Here is a 19,213-nt window from a genome sequence, read left to right as displayed (position 1 = left end):
AATCAATCTTAATTAGCTATAATGAAGCATTTACGAGTTCTGAATTTAATAAGATCTTTTATCACGGCGTGTCAATATTTTCCAAACCCTTATTGAGTCATATATATATCAGGCATGCATGCGATCATCCGTTTAAAATACTTGCTGATTTTGTTAGGTCACCGCAACTGACATGTCGTTACATGATCGAAAGTAAATGACTAAACCCTAACTCAATGAAATGAGAAATATTAAAATAAGAAGTATTTGATCATAAAGTTTTATCCATTTACGCGACTATTTTCGGTAATTGTATCATCAAGTAAGAAAGATTTGAATCTTAAAAGAATAAAGATATAAATCTTAAGAATCTTATATAGTTACACTGATCTATCAAAAAGAGCGATAAGAGACGGTTTGGAATGCGAATTATAATAAGCATTTAATCATTTGTGTATGTCCACAAAGCACAAATCTTTAACACCAAAAAAGCCACACTATGTCTAATTCGACCGTCCCTAGCCAGTGATAGTATATATAATAAATTAATAATATAAGCATGCGCACAAACAAATTATATATATATATATATGGAGAGAGAGAGAGAGAGAGAGAGAGAGAGAGTTTTTAAAACGAGGTAATGGTAATAGACGAAGAGAGTGATTCATGAAATTCCGATAAGATAGAAAAAGAAAATTTCTCAAAAAAAAAGATAGAAAAGGAAAGGAGTACAAAATATGAAAATTACTCTTGTTGAAGGCCAAGAGCACTTACATTTGTGGTTTTAGATTGGTGAATCAGTTTTTTTTTTTTTTTTTTTTTTTTGTGAAAGGATTTAGATTTATAACTTACGTATGTTCAAATATCTCATTCATCAGAAGATTTCATTACAAGAAGAATATTCAGACAATTAAATGAGAAAAAGTATTAAAATCTTTATTACTTTTGTAGCCTACAAATTGTAGGTGATTGTGTAGTGAGGTCAAATTGATTTTAGTTAAAAGGGTAAATTTCCAATTAACTGCAGGTTCTTTATACTGTAACGTGCGTTTTTTACTGAAGCTTTTCTTATCCAAATCCAGATAACATGGCATCAAGGGTTTCACTGTGTTAGCAACTTTTTCTTTAAGCCAAATATTATACAGCGCATCGATTGGTCAATTACTACAACATTTTATTGGCAGCACATCAATTTTTTGTTAATCAATACTCGAATACAAGATCTTTGACTTCAATAGAAGATTTTACCACAGAGATAATGAAGAGCGATGTAGTATCGCCCATAAAAATTTGAAGATTACTTACACTACTTAATCAGCCGTCAAAGATTACTTAATCAGCCATCAATTTACTTTTAGTTTTTTTTTTGTTTTGCTAAAAAATTTACTCTTAGTTATAGAAATTAAATTTTATATATTGAATATTTGTTAAATCAGCTAATCTCTATTTTATAGAACTTAGATTATATATCAAAATCAACTTTCTAGTGTTATATTTATAGATTTCCCGTATCTATACTAACTAATACACGATTTAACTATGATAAGAAATCAAAAACCATTCTAATATATTGCTTCCAATAGTGTTTACTTTTTCGTTAATGTAAGAAGCTCCTTTAATCCGAAAAGGTTCCTATCAGTTAAGAATCCGGAGGTGAATATAAGATATGCAACTTGAATTTGTTTTTTTTTAATCATTCTCTTCAACTGTTTAATCCTTTCTTTGATAAGCTAATCACCATCAATTTAAAATGCGGCTTAATGATCTACTATGCCCGGACAATCTAAATCGACCACATGTAAATTGTGCATTCAAGCCATTCTACTGTCTTTCGGTTAAAAACAAAGAAAGAATACGTATTTGCTTGATTTTTGTGTGTTTTTGTTAGAAGTTAAAACTTACTTGTTCGTGTTACTTTTGCTTTTCAACATGCTGGTCACAATCGGCATAAAACACGATATAATCATAAGGCAGGCTCACACCTTGCATTGCTATATATATTGTAAAGGCTCAAAGTGATATCGTGTTTTATGCAGGACCATCTAAATATGCAGGACCATCCAAATCAAAGTCCCTTGCATTGCTATATATATATCGTAAAGGCACAAAGTAATAGAGCTAAAAGAAAAACGTGTTCCAAAAGGTAAAGGATACTAGTGATACGGTCCTTGTCTCAGTCAAAGCAAAACAAAATATAGAATATGTAACGTAAAATAGCGAAATTCAATATCTAACGTACGATAAGGAAACTTAGAATAATGTATTATGTGTCAATACAACTGTTATACCTTTGTGACGATCTTACAAACACGTATTCATATCTTATGACAAAGGAAAAAAACAGATTCATTGCAACCAAATTATTGATAATAAGAAATACACATCTGGAAGAAAATGAGAACAACTCTCAGTTTGAAAGGAAACCCTAATGATGTTCCGGGTCCGATCCTCCTGGGCTTAAACGCTCCGGAGTTTTTACCTGACTGCCACTGCCCCCTGAAGCTTGACCATCTGCTACAGTTGGGTTCGTAGACTCAATAGAAGTGCTTAACTCTCTCACCTTCACCACGACTGGAGTCTGCTCGAGAGGGCGGCTTCCGGTGGCAACTGAGGCTAGCAGAAGAAACAACAAGAAGCATAAGGAGAAGCTTAACTTAGCCATTAAAATGACAAGATATTGCACCTAGTTTCTATATATAGAAAGACAATAGAAAGGGAGAGAGAGATAGATTGCAGTTGAAGTAGTTAATGTGGTGTGTGTATGAATGTATATGAGGAAAGAAGAGATCTCAGAGGGTTTCTACTTATAGAGATTTATTTGAAGGGTTTCTAGTAGTGGTAGTGGGGATAGCTTAAGCTAGCTTAGGGCTTGAGTGCCTATGGCAAGTGCAAACGTGAGTTGTCACCGATGACGGGTTTTTTTCACCCAGAGAATATATAAACCCAACAAAAAGAAAAATAATATAGTTTGATTTTGATAATACTGTTTAAACTAGCTGTTTTGCCCGCACATGCAGGCATAATCATCTTACGAATACTTTTATTTTATGTCTTATTAATCCAAAAATCGGCATAATAAAACTCTAATTGGTGAACATGTTGAAGGAAAAAATTATGGTGAATTCTTTGTTACTCAAAATTTATACCAGTTATGTTGAAATTTTAGTCAAATTATTAAAAGGTATATCTCACTTTTTTCTTCTAAATTCTCCATGGAAGAATGAATTTATAAGAAAAAAAATTCTCTATGCAATTTTGATAAGGAACAAATTGAACAAAAATTCATGTTTTATTTTATTTTTTCAATTCCTCAAATGAAATTTTATTTTTTATTTTCTTCATTTTTTTCATTCTTCTAGTGGTCACCAACTGAAACTATAGTGTTTCACGGATTAAACTTAAACTGGTTTAAAGTAAAAGCAAGAAAATTTGTTTTGAACTCAGTCACGAGTTAAGTTATTATATATGTTTTGAAATAGTTAAATCAAACATCAAATTATTTATATATGTTAAAAAAACGTTCATCAAACTATGTTCTTATTATTGTGTTAAAAGTTTTAAAACATTCATATATTAGAAATAGTTTAGAAAATATCTTTATATAAATATATATTGTTTGACTGATATTTAATTATAAATTGTTTTATATCTTATTTTTTTAACTTTATAACAAACAAATATTTTTTTCAGATAGCAACACAATATATATAAGAATTCTCTTAATTTTTAAATATATTTTCACAATTTTATTATATTAGTTTATAATTAATTATTTAATATAACATATAAATTTAATATTATTAAAATAAAATTCATGACTTATTATATATAAAATTCATTACGGGTTTTGTGAAAATTAATAAATACTCATTTAAAAACTAATAATAAATCAATGACCTATATAAAAGCTTAAAAAATATGACAAATAAGAAAATAAGAATTTTAATAGAAAATGTAGATTTAAATAATATTAAATCAAAATTCGTTTTTAATTATATATAAAATCATTGCAGATATTTTTTAAATTAATATAGTGATTCAACTAAAAATTATTAATAAATCAATGACTAAGCTAAAACCTAATAAAAACATGTCAAATAAGCAAAATTGACTAAAATCATGTAAAACGTGACAAATAAGAAAAATCAAAATAATTATAGATTTAATTACACATTTTATAGTTATATTATTTAAATTAATAAATTATGGACTCAATTAAAAACTATTAATAAATTAATGACTCATCTTAAACCGAATTAAAACATGACAAATAAGAAAAATTACCTAAAATCATGGAAATCATGACAAATAAGCTAAATCAATTCATAAATAATAGTATAGATAGTATGTATATTAGGTTTAAGAAACTACAATATATTTATATGGTTTGGTTATAAAACAATCAAACCGAAAACTGAAGAAATAACAACTAAACTAAAATTAAAAAATAAAAAAAATCGTATTATAGTTATATGTGAACTCTATAACATAATTGTTAATATATAAATATAAATGATTTCATTGATATATTTTTGACATTTAAAATTTAAAATTTTTATTTGGGTTTAAAAAAATTTGGTTGACTATATCATTTTGCTAAATGCTATTTATTCAGAAATATTAAAAATGCTAATAGGTTTGTTCTTATCATTTACTATTTTAGATAATGATTATAACTTTTTTATAAATGATTACTAGGTATCTTGCCCGCACATGTGTGCATAATTCTTTTATAGGTATTTATTAATAAATGTACTATTAAATTTAAAGAATTTTTTTTATGAATCTTTCAATTTCTTAATTTTTATTAATTTATGAATCTTTCAATTTCTTAATTTTTATAAATTTAAAAACATTATTTTGGACACTATTTTATTATTTTAAAATATGTTATTATCTTTAAAAAAATTAATTATATTAATTTATAATAATTATCTAATTAAATAACAAATATACAACATCTAAAATAAAGCAATGTTATTCAATCAAATTTTTGAAATTACCAAAACCCACAAAAATCTCAAAATAAATCAAAAGCAAAACAATGTTCAATCTAACCCAACTTTACATATTATATTAATTAAAGTAAATAAACGATTGATATTGTATAATTATATTATGAAATATCTTCCATAATACTCCGTCCCTTTCATAATAAGTGTCACTTAGATACATTTCACGCATATTAAGAAAATAACAAAATATACTAATCTATTCTTATTTATTATACAATTATTTAAATAAAAATAATTTAACTAAAAATCTATCGATTATTTAAAAGGATAAGAAAGAGATTTAATGTAAAAAATTACATTGAAAATGTAGAATGACACTTTTTTGAAACAAAATAAAAAAAGCTAAAATGATATTCTTTTTAAACAAAGATAACTGAATAAACACTAAAATAGACCAACCATGTTGACAAATAAAACATTAATATATAACGTATAGAAAATTTGCTATCTATTGTTATACTCATTTTTAAATGCTATAATAGAAGAAAAATAAGTTATATTCAATCTCTATTTTTCATTTATAATAGAGACTGTATTTTCTCCTAAATATAGAGATTGAATAGTATTTCCTTATTATAAAATTATAATTTTTTTTTCAAAATGGTCTTTTAACTTTCAGACTTTAATAATTATAACTGAAACAAATAATTTCAGAAAATACTGTTTTTATAAAAAAAAAATAGAATCACATTTTTCTTTACATAATAGTCTTTGAAAGAAATTGTAATTTAAAAATAGTTATAATTCTATGAAATTCTTGAAAAACATAAAAGTAAATAGAGTTAATTAAAAATTAATATTTTGAAAATATTCTCTTTTGGAGCGAGATGTTTTGAAAATATTTTAAAATAATTTCATTCCCAATAAAAAAATATTTATAAAAATCAGAAATAAAAAACAAATTTAAATCAACTTTATTGTTATTGCTTATATACATTCTTTTAATATTTTATTATTAAAATAAATTTAATAATTCAGGAAAATATTCCATGACATATTTTGTTTACAAAAATATAAATCAATTTTTGCTATTTTTATTTACATATTTTTAATATTTTAGTATAATGATATTAAGAGTTTTCAATGCTCTTAATCAAATGTTATAGTATAAAGGATGTCAAACTAGTTCTAAGTGATTCTAAAGCAAATGGAATGCAAGATCATGCTTAATCTAAATGATATCAATTGGTGAGATGATTTTTGAACTAGAATACTACTAAAATACAATAAAGAACAAAGCTTTCCTTTCTTATGAAATGGAAGAACTCATGAGTTAAGAGAATTGATCTTGGGTGATCAAGTTTCAATCTAAAGGTGGTACCTTTCAATCAATCTATCAACTTTAGACCTAGACACAATCCTAAACAAACTCTATCTCTAGATGAATGCTCATTCACTGAGATAACTCAAGCATCAAATTTCTTTGGTTGAATATTATCTAAGCAATCATTAATTTCAAGTCCATTAGCCATCTTAACACCTTTAACATCAAATTTCTTTGGTAAAGAATGTTAAAAGCTTAGGAGAGCTGGTTCAGGCATTTCATCAAACACCTTTCGGGTATGAAATGTCTAGAGCTCAACTTTAGAGAGGTCAACTCTAAAATTGCAATAAAGCACTCTACTAGCAAGGAACAAGATGTATCTATACTAAAACACCTTAGATCTAGCTTAATCACCCTTAGTCTCTATAACCCATGAATCCAAAGATGACTACTCACTAATCTTCATGATAAAACCAAGAATCAATGATGATTTGGTGTTAATCATGATTGGTGATCAATATAACTAAGCAATCACACAAGATAATGATCAAGATTAGATCTTTTTCCTAAAGGTTTTTTGTGATTAAATAGAAAAACAAGATTCTCCTTCTAACATTAGATTTAGAGAGTATTTATATGACTTCTAAAACCTAATGGGCTCAGTCAACAACCTGAAAGGCCCAAATAAAACATAAATTATCGATCAGAAGAAAATACACGCCGCGGGTACAGCAGGTCGCTCCACATCTGGAGCGGGTTAGTCACCTCGCTCTGCAACGTCGCTCCAATATGTTTGCTTCACGTCTTCAAATCGTGCGCGGGTACATGACGTCGCTCCACCAGGTCGCTCCACATCTGGAGCGGGTTAATAACCCCGCTGCGGGACGTCGCTCTAAACGCCATCTTCACATCTTCAAGTCGCGTGCGGGTTCATGACGTCGCTCCACCAGGTCGCTCCTCTTCTCGAAAGTTGTCGACGAGAGGTTGAGCTCGGAGCGGGTGTCTCACCCCGGTGCAAGAGGTCGCGCTGTCTTCGTTTCGTCTGGAGCGGGTGTCGTAGGTCGCTCCCTTAAATCATGAAGAATGTGACAAATAAGCAAATTCACTTCTTAAATAATAGTATAGATAGATAGTTTTATCTCAATAATTAAATAAGAAAAAGCAAATAATATTTTAAAATACTAGATCATTGGTATTGATGATTTATATTTCAAAGAATTTGATTTCAAACCATATAAATTTAAATCCACAAATTTATAATAAGTAAAATAGTGTTATGATTTTTAGTTAAAAACTAAGTAAATCTAAAATCTATACCAAAGAAAATTTATTTTATTTTCATATCTTATAAATTAAAAGAAAAATGTAAAATACTCATATTTAATCTGTACGTTGCCAACTTACCAGCTTAGGAAGTCGCTTGCGACTTGCAAAATAAATTGGTGCTTTGAATAGTAAAAAATTTGATAAAGATCGCCGCATTGCGGTTTAGTACACATATTTAATACGATCGACATCGTAATAAATATGCTTATTGTGGCCCTTTATAGACTCATGTGCGATCCATTTTTAAACTTTTGTTGATTTGTTAGGTGGCCTTGTCTCAAAGGATGGATTTTATACTAATACTAAAACAACTATGTGAATATACCGTAGTGGTTAAAATGCATTCATAATCGATTCCCTCAATTAATCTAGTCTAAATTTATGTAAAATGATTAATTTGATCATAATAAGCTATAATTAAAGCTCTAGTTATCTGAAGCATTAACGAGTATATGTCAAACCTTACTGAATCATATATCGGGCATGCATGTGATCATCCATTTTAAATACTTTCTGATTTGTTAGGTCACTGCAACTGACATGTATTTACATGATCAAAAGCAAATAACACTAAACCCTTAATCAATGAAATGAGAACTATTATAATAAAAAGTCTGAACATAAATTTATCAATTTATACGACCATTTTCGGTAATTAAAAAAAGAAGATATATGAATCTTCGAAAAAAGAAAGAAAGATATGAATCTTCAGAATCTTATATAGTTACATTGGTCTATCAAAAAGAGCGATAAGAGACGGCATGGAGTGCTAAATATACTTTGATAAAAAAAAAAAGGAGTGCTAAATATACTAAAAGGAGTGCTAAATATACTAAACATTTATGTATGTCTATAAAGCACAAATCTTTTATATCAAAAAAATTGTGTGTGTGAGAGAGAGAAAGAGTTAATAAATACGAGGTAATGGTAATGGAGGAGGATAGTGATTCATGAAATTCCAGTAAGATAGATAAGGAAAGGAGTAAAAAATATGAACATTAAATGAAGTCAAAGGCTAAGAGCACTTGCGGGTTTGTGTTGGTTTTGGATTGGTGAATCAGAGATATATATTCACACATCTGAGTCATCAGGAGATTTCATTACAAGAAGAATATTCAAAGTTTTTTCAAAACGAGAAGTATTATAATCCTGATTACTTTTGTAGGTGGTAGTGTAGTTTAAGATTCCACTAAGTAAGGTGAGATCAAAAGTGATTTTATATAAAAGGATAAGTTTCCAACTAATCTCAGCTTCTTTATACTGTAATTAACGTTTTAACTGAGGCATTTCTTATCCAAATCCAGATAACATCGTCTATAAAAGGTATCACTGTGTTAGCAAGTTTTTTGTTTGAGCCAAGTATTTTGCTGCACATCGGTAAATCACTACAGCATTTTAGTGACAGATGAAAGAGACTTCCTGTCCGACCAAAAAGTCAGAAGTTTACCTTATTTAAAAAACAATAAGTTGACAACAAAATTTAAAATGATAAACTTTGACAAATAAATTGTTGTTTTTAATAGGCTTAGGATGCTGCACATCGGTAAATCACTAATCGTTTTTTTTTTTCCTATTGAATGATTAGGTGATTGCGAGTGCATAAGTATGGATTGTTTTGTATATATATTTCTGAAATGTTTTGAGCGATATACATCATTTCTAATTTGATAGTTTTATGGCATTTGCTTCTTCTTTTTTTATCAACATGGCATTTGCTAAGCATTCTTTCACTTTGGCAAGAAAATATTACAGAATGTGATATACAAACAACACAAAACTAAAATTGTTTTCTCTATTAAATGGTCTATTTTTGGTGGTTTTGTTACTCAAACTTCTTAACAAAAATTCTTGTTTTGATCAGTCTATATTTTCATTATGTTTTGATTAGTGTTTTACAATTCAGTTATCCAGAATTAAAAATTATAAACATCATTCCAAAGTACAATTAAAATCGTTTCTTAGTTTCACACTGAATATAAAATATAGAATGCTGGATTAGATTAAAAAATAAGCGGGATAGTGCAAAAAGAATGCAAAATCAATGATCATTCTATAAATGTTACACTTTTGTCATGAAAAATATTTGCCTAATGATTCTTATTTAGAGAGTGTAAGTGAATTGAAACTAATAATGTTATTATTTTAAAGGATAAAAGTAAGAATTGACAAATAAGTGTTAAAAATAAGTAAACAACTTTAATAAAAACTATTGATAATAGTAGTTAATAAGTTTTCAAAAATATTATTTATATAAATGTATATTATAAATAAATTGTTTTTACACTTTTTAGAGTCTGGAAATCATCTATATGTTTTAGATTGCATCAAAGAGATTATAAATGCTTAATTTGAGATTGTAAATGTAATTTTACAGATACAAGGGTAAAATTTATTCAAATAAAAATAATATTTTTTTTTTACAAAAATGCAATACCTTTATTTAGAGTTTGGAAGATCATATATAATCTTTAGACCGTATTACAGAGGTTATAAATGTTTAATATGAGTATGTTAATATATGTTCTGTCTTCTAAGAACATTTCTAAAAGATATCTTTAAAAATATTGAAGTTTTATTCATTTCAAAAGCAACTTTAAATTTCAGATTTCAGATTTCATCTTTCATTTGCATGCATTCTAATCTATATAATTATTATCTCATTATTTTTTTGTCATACAATTTTTGTCACATATATATTTACATAATTTAAGTGAACATCTTGAGTGAAAATAAAATTATTAAATATTTTATATTTCAATCGTAAACAAAAATTTACACATCAACAATATTATGTTAAAAACTCATACAACATACAGAAAGAAAATTGCATGAACATATATATATATATATATATAAAAATATTACAAAAATGAAGACTGCGTTACAAACTTAATTGTTTATAACGAAAAAATTATGATACAACTTAATTTAATGAATATGGACTTCAATACAAAATACAAAGAATTTAAAACTGCAGTTGAAATTGTTTTTCAAACTTCAAATTTTGAAGTTTGGTGAATCTCAAAAATAAGGTGGGGATGCTCTAAAAAAGGTTCATGACACAGTTATGACTTATCAGTGTACACATAATCCACAATCCAACTCCATGACACAGGTTTTTTCCTAAACCACAGGACATAGTATCAGTTATCATTTAACAGAAAGACGACTTCGATTCACTTCTCAGATGGGGAAAAATTCCAGTAGCTAACATCTCAAATATTCCTGGCTAGTGCATTTTAACACCAAGAGCTAGTCAGAAAGACCAGATCACAATTCGAATGTTCACAGTTTCATATGTTGAAGTTAGGAGCATAATTATAATGACGCTGGACAGAAATTCCGCAAGAATCGTAATAATTGAGAAACCAGTATACTCATGGAAACATATCTCGTGTGTTGAGTACATGAAAGCTAGCTACTTAACTAAAAACTGATACATAATTCCAAAAACTGGAAAAGAACCCAATATATAAACCAATTCTAAAAATCATCTGAAATTTCTACAAGAGAAGGTAGAAGAAGCCTTGAGAGCAACACCAGATCTTCTCTTCATGCATTTGGGATCAACTGATAGAGTTGGAGAAGAGGGGAAGTGACGAATCAGAAACGAAGAGGACAATGGTGATGATGAGACAAATAGATTGGTGATGTCTTTAAGAGGCTGTCTTCTAGATCTCTTTCTCCTGATTCTGATTTGGGTTTTGTCTTTATCAATGGATGAGGAAGAATCCAGAGGCTTGACAGAAGTAATGGTCATCTCCGACGGTGAGACATTCTCTTTGTTGTCGTTTTGAGCTTTTAGATCGAGAGCCGCCATTAATGTACAACTACAGAGATAGAGAGAGAGGGAGAGTAGAGAGAGAGATGGACTTGATTGAGGATAGGAGGAACTGAAGAACTGTATATGAAGTGCGTGAATAGGAGGGAATTTGAACCAGATTTGGAAGTTCATAGATCTGAGATTTGTTTTTGAAGTTTTCGTTTCTAAGGAGGGAATTTTTGGGTTTTGAGGATGGTTCTAAAAAATTTCCGAAACTTGGAAAAGGGCTCTCTGTGTTATGGAGGGAACTCGTGTTGGAAAGAAAAATTCTCCGTTTCTATTTTGGTTCAAAATTTTGGTTTTCTTTTTACTATTTAAAGTGTTTGACTTTTGACTTGAAGAGATCTAATCATTTCACTGTACCAGACAATTAGCACAGTTTTACGCGCCATTTGGTTTGGGATGTGCGCCAAGAAGAGGGAACCACCGAGTTTTTTTTTTTCTAAACAAAAATCAAATTATCGAACTGGGCCTAAAACGAGTACATCATTTTCGAGCCCATGGGGTTTATGTGCTTGTAATGCACGCATGCTCATTATTTGGTGGGACCCTAAATATATCCACAATGTGTATGTTAAATTGTTAAGTATGAATGTATTTGTGCGTACTTATATTCAATTGAAATTTAACCAGATATTCAATTGAAAATTAACCAGATATTCAATTTTATCAATCATCTAACTCGTATATAATGATTGATAGTTCCTTTCACGTCTTTTGAAACAAGATAGTGTTTTTTTAAAAAATTATTTTCTTTGCATAGTGGTTTCTGAGAACTTTATATCGGTTGTTTCCAGATCATAGCTGGAGTCATCCGACATAACGAAACATGACGTTCCAAATTATAAATGTGACGTTTTTTCCTTTCTTAACCAGCAAATGAGAAGGATGATCGAATACCTTGGACTAATGTGACGATATAGTGTTGGTGTAAGTCCATCGAACCTGTTACCAATAGGACGATGCTACCAGGTCAATAAATGAATAACTCCGAGTAGTTAACATTCTTCGGATAAAATCTATCTTGAGATAGTTTCTGAGAGAAGAAAAAGGTCAATATTCTTTTACCTCTTAAGCAACAGTGGTGGTTTGAGTGTCCCTCAAACTCAACTTGGCTGCGAACTTCTGGATCATACGAATGTTTCTGCTTATTAAGGGAAACCAAAACACACAAGAGTCCATACATATACAGCTATAGATAGACAAAATCTAACAACGACACAGGAATTAAAAGGATATCTTGTCTTCATGTAAAGGATGGTTGAGCATCAGTAGCTTATTGTTGTTTACTACAGCACGGACAAGTAACTCTTTCGCTTCCTCATGCTTCTTCTTCAGAGTGTTGCATATCTGCACAATGGAACAAAAGGCAATGATCAAACAGTTTAGAAATGTGGTACAATGATCGAGAGGAAGAAACTTACACTCTCGAGTTCTTTTGTATATGCTTCAGCTTTCTCTATGTTATCAGAATTCTCAGTGACCGGGATTTCCAGATTTGCCATGTTTCCGTTCTGGTGATGAGACGTATTATCTATTCTACTCTCTTGGCTTGAGAACTGGAAAATCAATTGTGTGACAAGTGTTGACGTAAACTAAACACAGAAAGGTTGTCGTGGAAGTAACAATCAAATGTCTGTTGATGTATCTAACCTTTCCTTGCGCAACTCTATGAGTGAGCTCCTCAACGTTCCTTTGCATTCTCAGTCAAATCATATATCAAGAAATAAGAACTAATGAAGCAAGGCTATAGATAGATATGGTTTGGATAACCAAAAGTAGAAACCTGTTTTCTCTTGGAGACATGGAAAATCGTTTGAGTTGTGGCTTCAGTGATCTATCTGCATCCTGTGGAAAAACAAATAATTTTACTCAAGCTGCAGGCATGTCCATGAAGTATGAACATCGAATATTGAGTGGAGACTAAACCTCATCAAGAGCTTTCCGCTTTAAAGATGGGAAGTGCATGATTTGTGTTTTGTCTCTAGGAGCCAAATGATGAATCTCAGAGCCTTTTACAACTGGTGCTTCGATATTTATCTCCTTGCTTATTGAAGCGCTAACTTCTGGTTGCACTGCAAAACTGGGCTGGTCTTTGTTTACTCCAATGGTCCTATAGTGGAAGAAATTAGGGAATCTGAATTGATATATTATCATGAGATTCTACACAAGAAACTATTGTGCGTTCTTTTTATACCTTTGAGTTTTCGCAGAACGCAGATCAGACATCATATTTCCAAGTTTAGGCCTTTCAAGAGATACCAACTTTGACTTCTGCAAAGCTTCTGCTCCAGAACTCAAATTTTTACTTAGCTTCTGAGTCAAGCTAGAAGCATCGAGTTTTGAGCTGCGACAAAATCCATAAGAAAGGAAGCTTACTGCATACCATTATAATAAAATTCCTAGGGATAAAAAACTTTGACGGCTACAAATTTATATACAATGAGGTAGTAACCTACTTAGGGAATCAATAGAATGGCAACAGATAGGAAAGAAGTAACTTAAAACGAGTTTATCTCACCTTATATTGATCTGCAAGATGGACTTCTCTCTAGTTGTATTTTTAGCTTGCAGCTTTAAATGATCCAACTGTGCAGCCACATTTTCTGCAGTCTTGGCAATTGAATGGTCCTTGTGGATTATCTTTTCATGAGACCTGCTGGTAAAAATAATCGAGTTTGTTACCTAGCTTATATTTATCACCTTAAATAAAAGAGAGAAGCTTATTCTTATGTTTTAGCATATAATCCCAGAGCCATTACCTGATAGAATTAACATTTGCTATTTCAGAATCCGTTTTCACAAGCTCAACTGGACATGTTCTAGTTTTGGATCCAGGCAACACATCTTGGATATCATGTCTGCATTTTGGAGAGGAAAATATTAGTGAAAAGCTAGTTAGACAGACAATGAAGAAAATAAATAGTACCTTCTATCATTTGTAAGGTTCATATTAACCGCAATCTGTTCTCGGGTCACTGGCCGACTCTCTGTTTGAGTTAGAGAGGACTTCAGTACATGGGATTGTGTTTTTTCTGTCTTCTTAAAAAATTTGGATCTGATAAGTCCTGAGTCTTTGTTTTGCGTGATCTTTAAATCACTGAGCCCTGGCACGCTGCACTCAATTTACAGAATAGAGCAGTTAGACATTTATTCCACTTTCCAAGTTTACTGGACTAACGTTAAAGCACAAAGTAGTTTTGGTTTTTTTAACCTGTAGGATGGATCCAGTGGTAGTTTTCCACTCGAATCTTGTACTTGGGCAGCTTGGCTTTGACGAGAGCTTGGTGATATTTTCCCTGAGAGAGTTGTTTGAGGATGTCCATGATCTGGATCAGATGATGTTCTTCTAGTGTGATCCTGCTTTTCTGCCTGAGTGCCTATACCCATTTCTTCCTGTTGATAACCCATTTTGTCCAAACATAACTGAGATGAGATGCTTGGTTTAGTCTGCTCAGCCTTTTCATAGCTTGAATCCATTGCGGAAATCTTTTCATTGTTCGCATTCTGTTCTGGATCTCTAGGAGAGTCTTCTTTTGAGCTAGACCTGCAGATTTCATGGATATCTGGACTGGCTTCTCTGTTTGCAGCAGTATGTGTAGTCTCAGAAGCATGTAATGGCGAGGGTGCTGCGGTCTCGTTTGAAAGACATGGATCATCTGTGTCTTCAAGCATTACACATGATGTCTTCAATGGTGAAGCGTCTACAGATTGAGGTTGCAGACACATTGTATGAGTAGGTGAGGTTTTTATCCTTAGACCTTGGGGTGATTCCACAGCCTCAGAGTTCTCCATCCTCTCTTCTGTAGCTTGCTTCGAGTATGCGCTACTCTCCACAACCATAGTATCTGTAGTCTTGGAATTTATGTTCTCTTTTTCAGCAGAATCTTTTTCCTTGACTTCGGTGTTTGACACGGAGGCAGCTTGTCTAGTTATCGGTAAGTCTTCACCAAAGTCCAAAGAGTCAGACTTATCAATTTTACTTATAGTAGAAATCTCTTCGAAATCCATGGCCTTAGTCGTTGTCTTGGCTCCTTTCTTCGGTGGGCTTGAATCAAGATTAAAGTCGTCTAACCTGCTTGCAGAAAAGAATAGTGCTAAGTAAAATTCAGATTGACATAAGATTTCTTAGAAGGATATTGTTTTAGTAGAGATTCATACGCATCAAAGTCATAAGAGAAGGGAAATGGATTCTTTTTCTGCTTTAAATCTCCACTAGATTTATCACCAGGGCTTTCTTTCGCTTTTGTGGTTTTTTTGGCTGGGCTGGAGAAATCGAAGTCTGGCATATCTATTTTGAATGATGATGAATTTCCAAAATCTCCATCAAAATCGAAACCCATATCCCTGAAAAGGAGACATAGATACAGAACTTATATGAGAGCCTAAACATTGTTGTCACTTGTCAAGCAACCGCATCTTAAAGATGTAATCCATCACAATGGAGAAAAATATTGGCTTAAGCGCAAAGATGATTTAAGAAGCACATCATATAGGTTACACTCACAGCTTGAAGGCATTCTTCTTCTTGTTAGCTGGCGACCCAAAGGCAAAATCCATCGGATCATCTGCCATTGACTTAAAGTTCCATGTATCTTTTTCCATGTCGTTGTCTGCAGGTAACCCATGGAAATTTAGAGAATACAGACAAATCACCCAGATCTTAACAATGGAACAACATATTAAAGTATCAATCTATGTCAAGAAAAACCAAAGTTGACCAATAACTGGGAATAGAACAATGAGGATATCTTTCTGATGTAAAGCTCATTAACATCAAGTTATCAAGAAAGTCGACTTCATAATTTTTGCCGCAGGCGGCTTGAAGAGATCCCATACTAGTAAAAACAATTGGATTCAATAATGTTCAGATCACTGTAAACCTTACCGAGGATAAGATCTTTCTCCTTAGCTTCAGTAGAACTTTTTTTAGCAGGCGCAGACATTGCAAAATCTGCTCAGCATTACTTTTGACAATTTACTGCAAAGAGAAAAAAAAAGCTACCATCATGGCGAAATCACATTGTTTGATATGTTATGTTCTGATGAACAGAAACTAGTCAATGACAAAAAAAAAAAAAGAAGTAAATCAAGTCACGTCACAAAGTGAAGAAGAACGTTAGCAGGTAAATGATTCGCTACTAAGATCGAAACTACCGTAGGTCTAACTATCAGCGAGACTGAGAAACATAACAGATCAAACAATGTGATTATACGAGAAGGAAGAGATGTAGCAGGAGAAATCAACACCAAATTCGCAGAAACTCAGGCGATTCGTAGGTTATAGGCAATGAAACGCCACTCGGAAACTATTATCGAGCATCCTAACTCAAATCTACGCATAATCGATACATCCAATAGACCAATGTTCACCTACTACGATCATCGAAACCTTCACAAACCGGAGCTAGAACGACGCATGAGAGTAAGATTCTACTCGAGCGACGAGCAAGAAACGCAAAGTTCTTACCGATTGAATTGATTTACAGTTGATTCCGAAGTAGGAGCTAACGGTTAACGTTCAACGGGGAGAAGACGACGACACAGGGAGAGAAAGTTCGCCGACGGGAGCTCAGAGGGAAGATTTGAAATTGCTGGGCTGCGAATGATTTCGTTTTGGTTAATGGACCGTTTGGTGGGCCTTTTACCTACTTTTAGTTAAAAAAAAAAATTGAAATTTAAAAATAAAATAATTTTTTTTTTTAAATAACGAAGAATCGAAGATAGAGAAGAAAATCTATCTATCTCTCTCTCTCTCCTTATCCAGACCACAAGAACCAAACAAAACTTCAGAAGAATTCTTAAAAGCCAATCAGAAGCTAGTGAAGCATCAAAAGCTCACACACAAAAAAAAAAATGGCGTCTCTTCTGGGAACTTCTTCAATACGTGCGTCTCCTTCTCTCTCGTCTTCTTCTTCTTCTTCTTCTTCCTCAACACCTTCGATCTCTCCCATTTGCTTCAGGCCAGGTAACCCAAACAATCTCTCCAACCCTTAAACCCTACTCTTTTCTCAACTATTTTGAAAAGCCAGTTCTTGTTTACAGGGAGAATCTGTGGAAGAGTGTTAAATGCAGGAATCCAAATAAGGCCAAAGAAGAACAGGTCTCGTCACCATGTCTCTGTCATGAATGTAGCCACAGAAATCAACTCCACTGAACAACAAGTACGAGTTCTAACTATATCATCTTCACTTAAAGTTTCAGTCTTTACTTGATTTTACAAAGAGTAATTAACATATATGATATGATGTTCACATAAAGTTTCAAACTTTACTTGATTTTACAAAGATTGTTGTTGGATTTTAATGGTGGTTTTGGGGTTTTAGGTAGGGAAGTTTGATTCAAAGAAGAGTGCAAGGCCAGTTTATCCATTTGCAGCTATTGTAGGCCAAGATGAGATGAAGCTATGTCTTTTGTTGAATGTCATTGATCCCAAGATCGGTGGTGTGATGATAATGGGAGATCGAGGAACCGGGAAGTCCACAACCGTCAGGTCTTTAGTCGATCTCTTACCCGAGATTACGGTTGTTGCAGGCGACCCTTACAACTCTGACCCTTTAGACCCTGAGTTCATGGGCGTTGAGGTAAGAGAGAGAGTCGAAAGAGGAGAGCAGGTTCCCGTCATTGCCACCAAGATCAACATGGTTGACCTTCCACTGGGTGCGACTGAAGATAGAGTTTGTGGAACTATCGATATCGAAAAGGCGTTAACAGAAGGTGTCAAAGCCTTTGAGCCTGGTCTGTTGGCTAAAGCCAACAGAGGGATACTCTACGTTGATGAAGTCAATCTCCTGGATGATCATTTGGTTGATGTGCTTCTTGATTCCGCTGCTTCTGGTTGGAACACAGTTGAGAGGGAAGGGATCTCGATCTCTCACCCTGCGAGGTTTATCTTGATTGGTTCTGGGAATCCTGAGGAAGGAGAGCTGAGGCCGCAGCTTCTTGATCGGTTCGGTATGCACGCTCAAGTAGGGACAGTTAGAGATGCTGAATTACGAGTCAAGATTGTTGAGGAGAGAGCAAGGTTTGATAGTGACCCGAAGGAGTTTCGTGATACTTACAAAACCGAGCAGGACAAGCTTCAAGATCAGATTTCAAATGCTAGAAGCTGTCTTTCCTCTGTTCAGATTGATAGGGAGCTGAAGGTGAAGATCTCTAAGGTGTGTTCGGAGCTTAATGTCGATGGGTTGAGAGGAGACATTGTGACTAACAGAGCAGCGAAAGCACTTGCGGCTTTGAAAGGGAAAGATAGAGTGACTGCAGATGATGTTGCAACTGTTATACCTAACTGCTTAAGGCACCGTCTCAGGAAAGATCCGTTGGAGTCTATTGACTCAGGAGTTTTGGTTTCTGAGAAATTCGCTGAGGTTTTCAGCTGAATAGGAGAAGAGGTTCTGTTATCATTTTCTTTTTAACTTTTGTAAAATGTGAGAAGAAGCTGAAACAATGAACAGGCAAATCTGATTCTATGATTGAATATGTAGTTGTTCTTTTCTCCATTAAGCTGATGAAACTCTGTTTCCTTGCATTTTCAAAGCATTCTTGCATTTATTTAGGCTAAGAAACTATCATGAGATGTTGTCAGGACCACTATTACTGTATTGACGTATTGATGTATTGACGCTCTGTTGAGACAATGGATTGGTAGACCCACTCACTTCGGATTTCGGAAGATTACATACCAAATAAGCTTTTCACGTTCAAAAGAAAGAAAAAGAATTTAAACTTTTTGATGTACTTGAGGTTTTTGCCAACTCACATGGCAACAAGATACTACTGCCCTGAACAATACCGATGACGGGGGGG

General features: G+C 32.4%; 4 protein-coding genes across 7 annotated transcripts; 1 reads left to right on the top strand and 3 right to left on the bottom strand.

Annotated features, from left to right (window-relative positions):
• Window positions 1–2,404: 2,404 nt before the first annotated feature.
• Window positions 2,405–2,712, bottom strand: LOC106305517 (CLAVATA3/ESR (CLE)-related protein 2-like). The gene has a single exon (XM_013741884.1). The coding sequence runs from the start codon at window positions 2,639–2,641 to the stop codon at window positions 2,405–2,407; it is 237 nt and encodes a 78-aa protein (XP_013597338.1). The 5' UTR covers window positions 2,642–2,712.
• An 8,206-nt stretch (window positions 2,713–10,918) lies between these two features.
• On the bottom strand, window positions 10,919–11,784 carry LOC106302183. The gene has a single exon (XM_013738721.1). The coding sequence runs from the start codon at window positions 11,537–11,539 to the stop codon at window positions 11,075–11,077; it is 465 nt and encodes a 154-aa protein (XP_013594175.1). The 5' UTR covers window positions 11,540–11,784; the 3' UTR covers window positions 10,919–11,074.
• A 371-nt stretch (window positions 11,785–12,155) lies between these two features.
• Window positions 12,156–16,996, bottom strand: LOC106302182 (uncharacterized protein At4g18490-like). 4 transcript variants are annotated; one of them, XM_013738717.1, is made up of 16 exons: window positions 16,878–16,996; window positions 16,296–16,388; window positions 15,915–16,020; window positions 15,569–15,754; window positions 14,622–15,482; window positions 14,337–14,522; window positions 14,170–14,268; window positions 13,929–14,066; window positions 13,605–13,754; window positions 13,337–13,520; window positions 13,194–13,255; window positions 13,061–13,109; window positions 12,832–12,966; window positions 12,647–12,757; window positions 12,476–12,547; window positions 12,156–12,352 (listed from the first exon to the last, which is right to left on the bottom strand). In XM_013738717.1, exons 2-15 carry the CDS (start codon window positions 16,351–16,353, stop codon window positions 12,479–12,481), a joined length of 2,394 nt encoding a protein of 797 aa, XP_013594171.1. In that variant the 5' UTR covers window positions 16,354–16,388; window positions 16,878–16,996; the 3' UTR covers window positions 12,156–12,352; window positions 12,476–12,478. The 4 variants fall into 4 exon arrangements, with proteins under 4 accessions (XP_013594171.1, XP_013594172.1, XP_013594173.1 ...); XM_013738718.1 differs by having other exon boundaries at window positions 12,157–12,352; window positions 13,929–14,063; XM_013738719.1 differs by having other exon boundaries at window positions 12,158–12,352; window positions 13,061–13,100.
• Window positions 16,997–17,143: 147 nt separating this feature from the next.
• LOC106306835 (magnesium-chelatase subunit ChlI-1, chloroplastic-like) lies at window positions 17,144–18,910 on the top strand. Its single transcript, XM_013743598.1, has 3 exons — window positions 17,144–17,375; window positions 17,453–17,571; window positions 17,734–18,910. Exons 1-3 carry the CDS (start codon window positions 17,264–17,266, stop codon window positions 18,784–18,786), a joined length of 1,284 nt encoding a protein of 427 aa, XP_013599052.1. The 5' UTR covers window positions 17,144–17,263; the 3' UTR covers window positions 18,787–18,910.
• The last annotated feature ends 303 nt before the right edge of the window (window positions 18,911–19,213 follow it).

Source organism: Brassica oleracea, chromosome C7 (assembly GCF_000695525.1).
Source record: "Brassica oleracea var. oleracea cultivar TO1000 chromosome C7, BOL, whole genome shotgun sequence".
NCBI classification, from domain to species: Eukaryota; Viridiplantae; Streptophyta; class Magnoliopsida; order Brassicales; family Brassicaceae; genus Brassica; species Brassica oleracea.
Note: the sequence above shows the minus strand (reverse complement) of the source record. Positions and strands in the feature narration are given on the sequence as shown.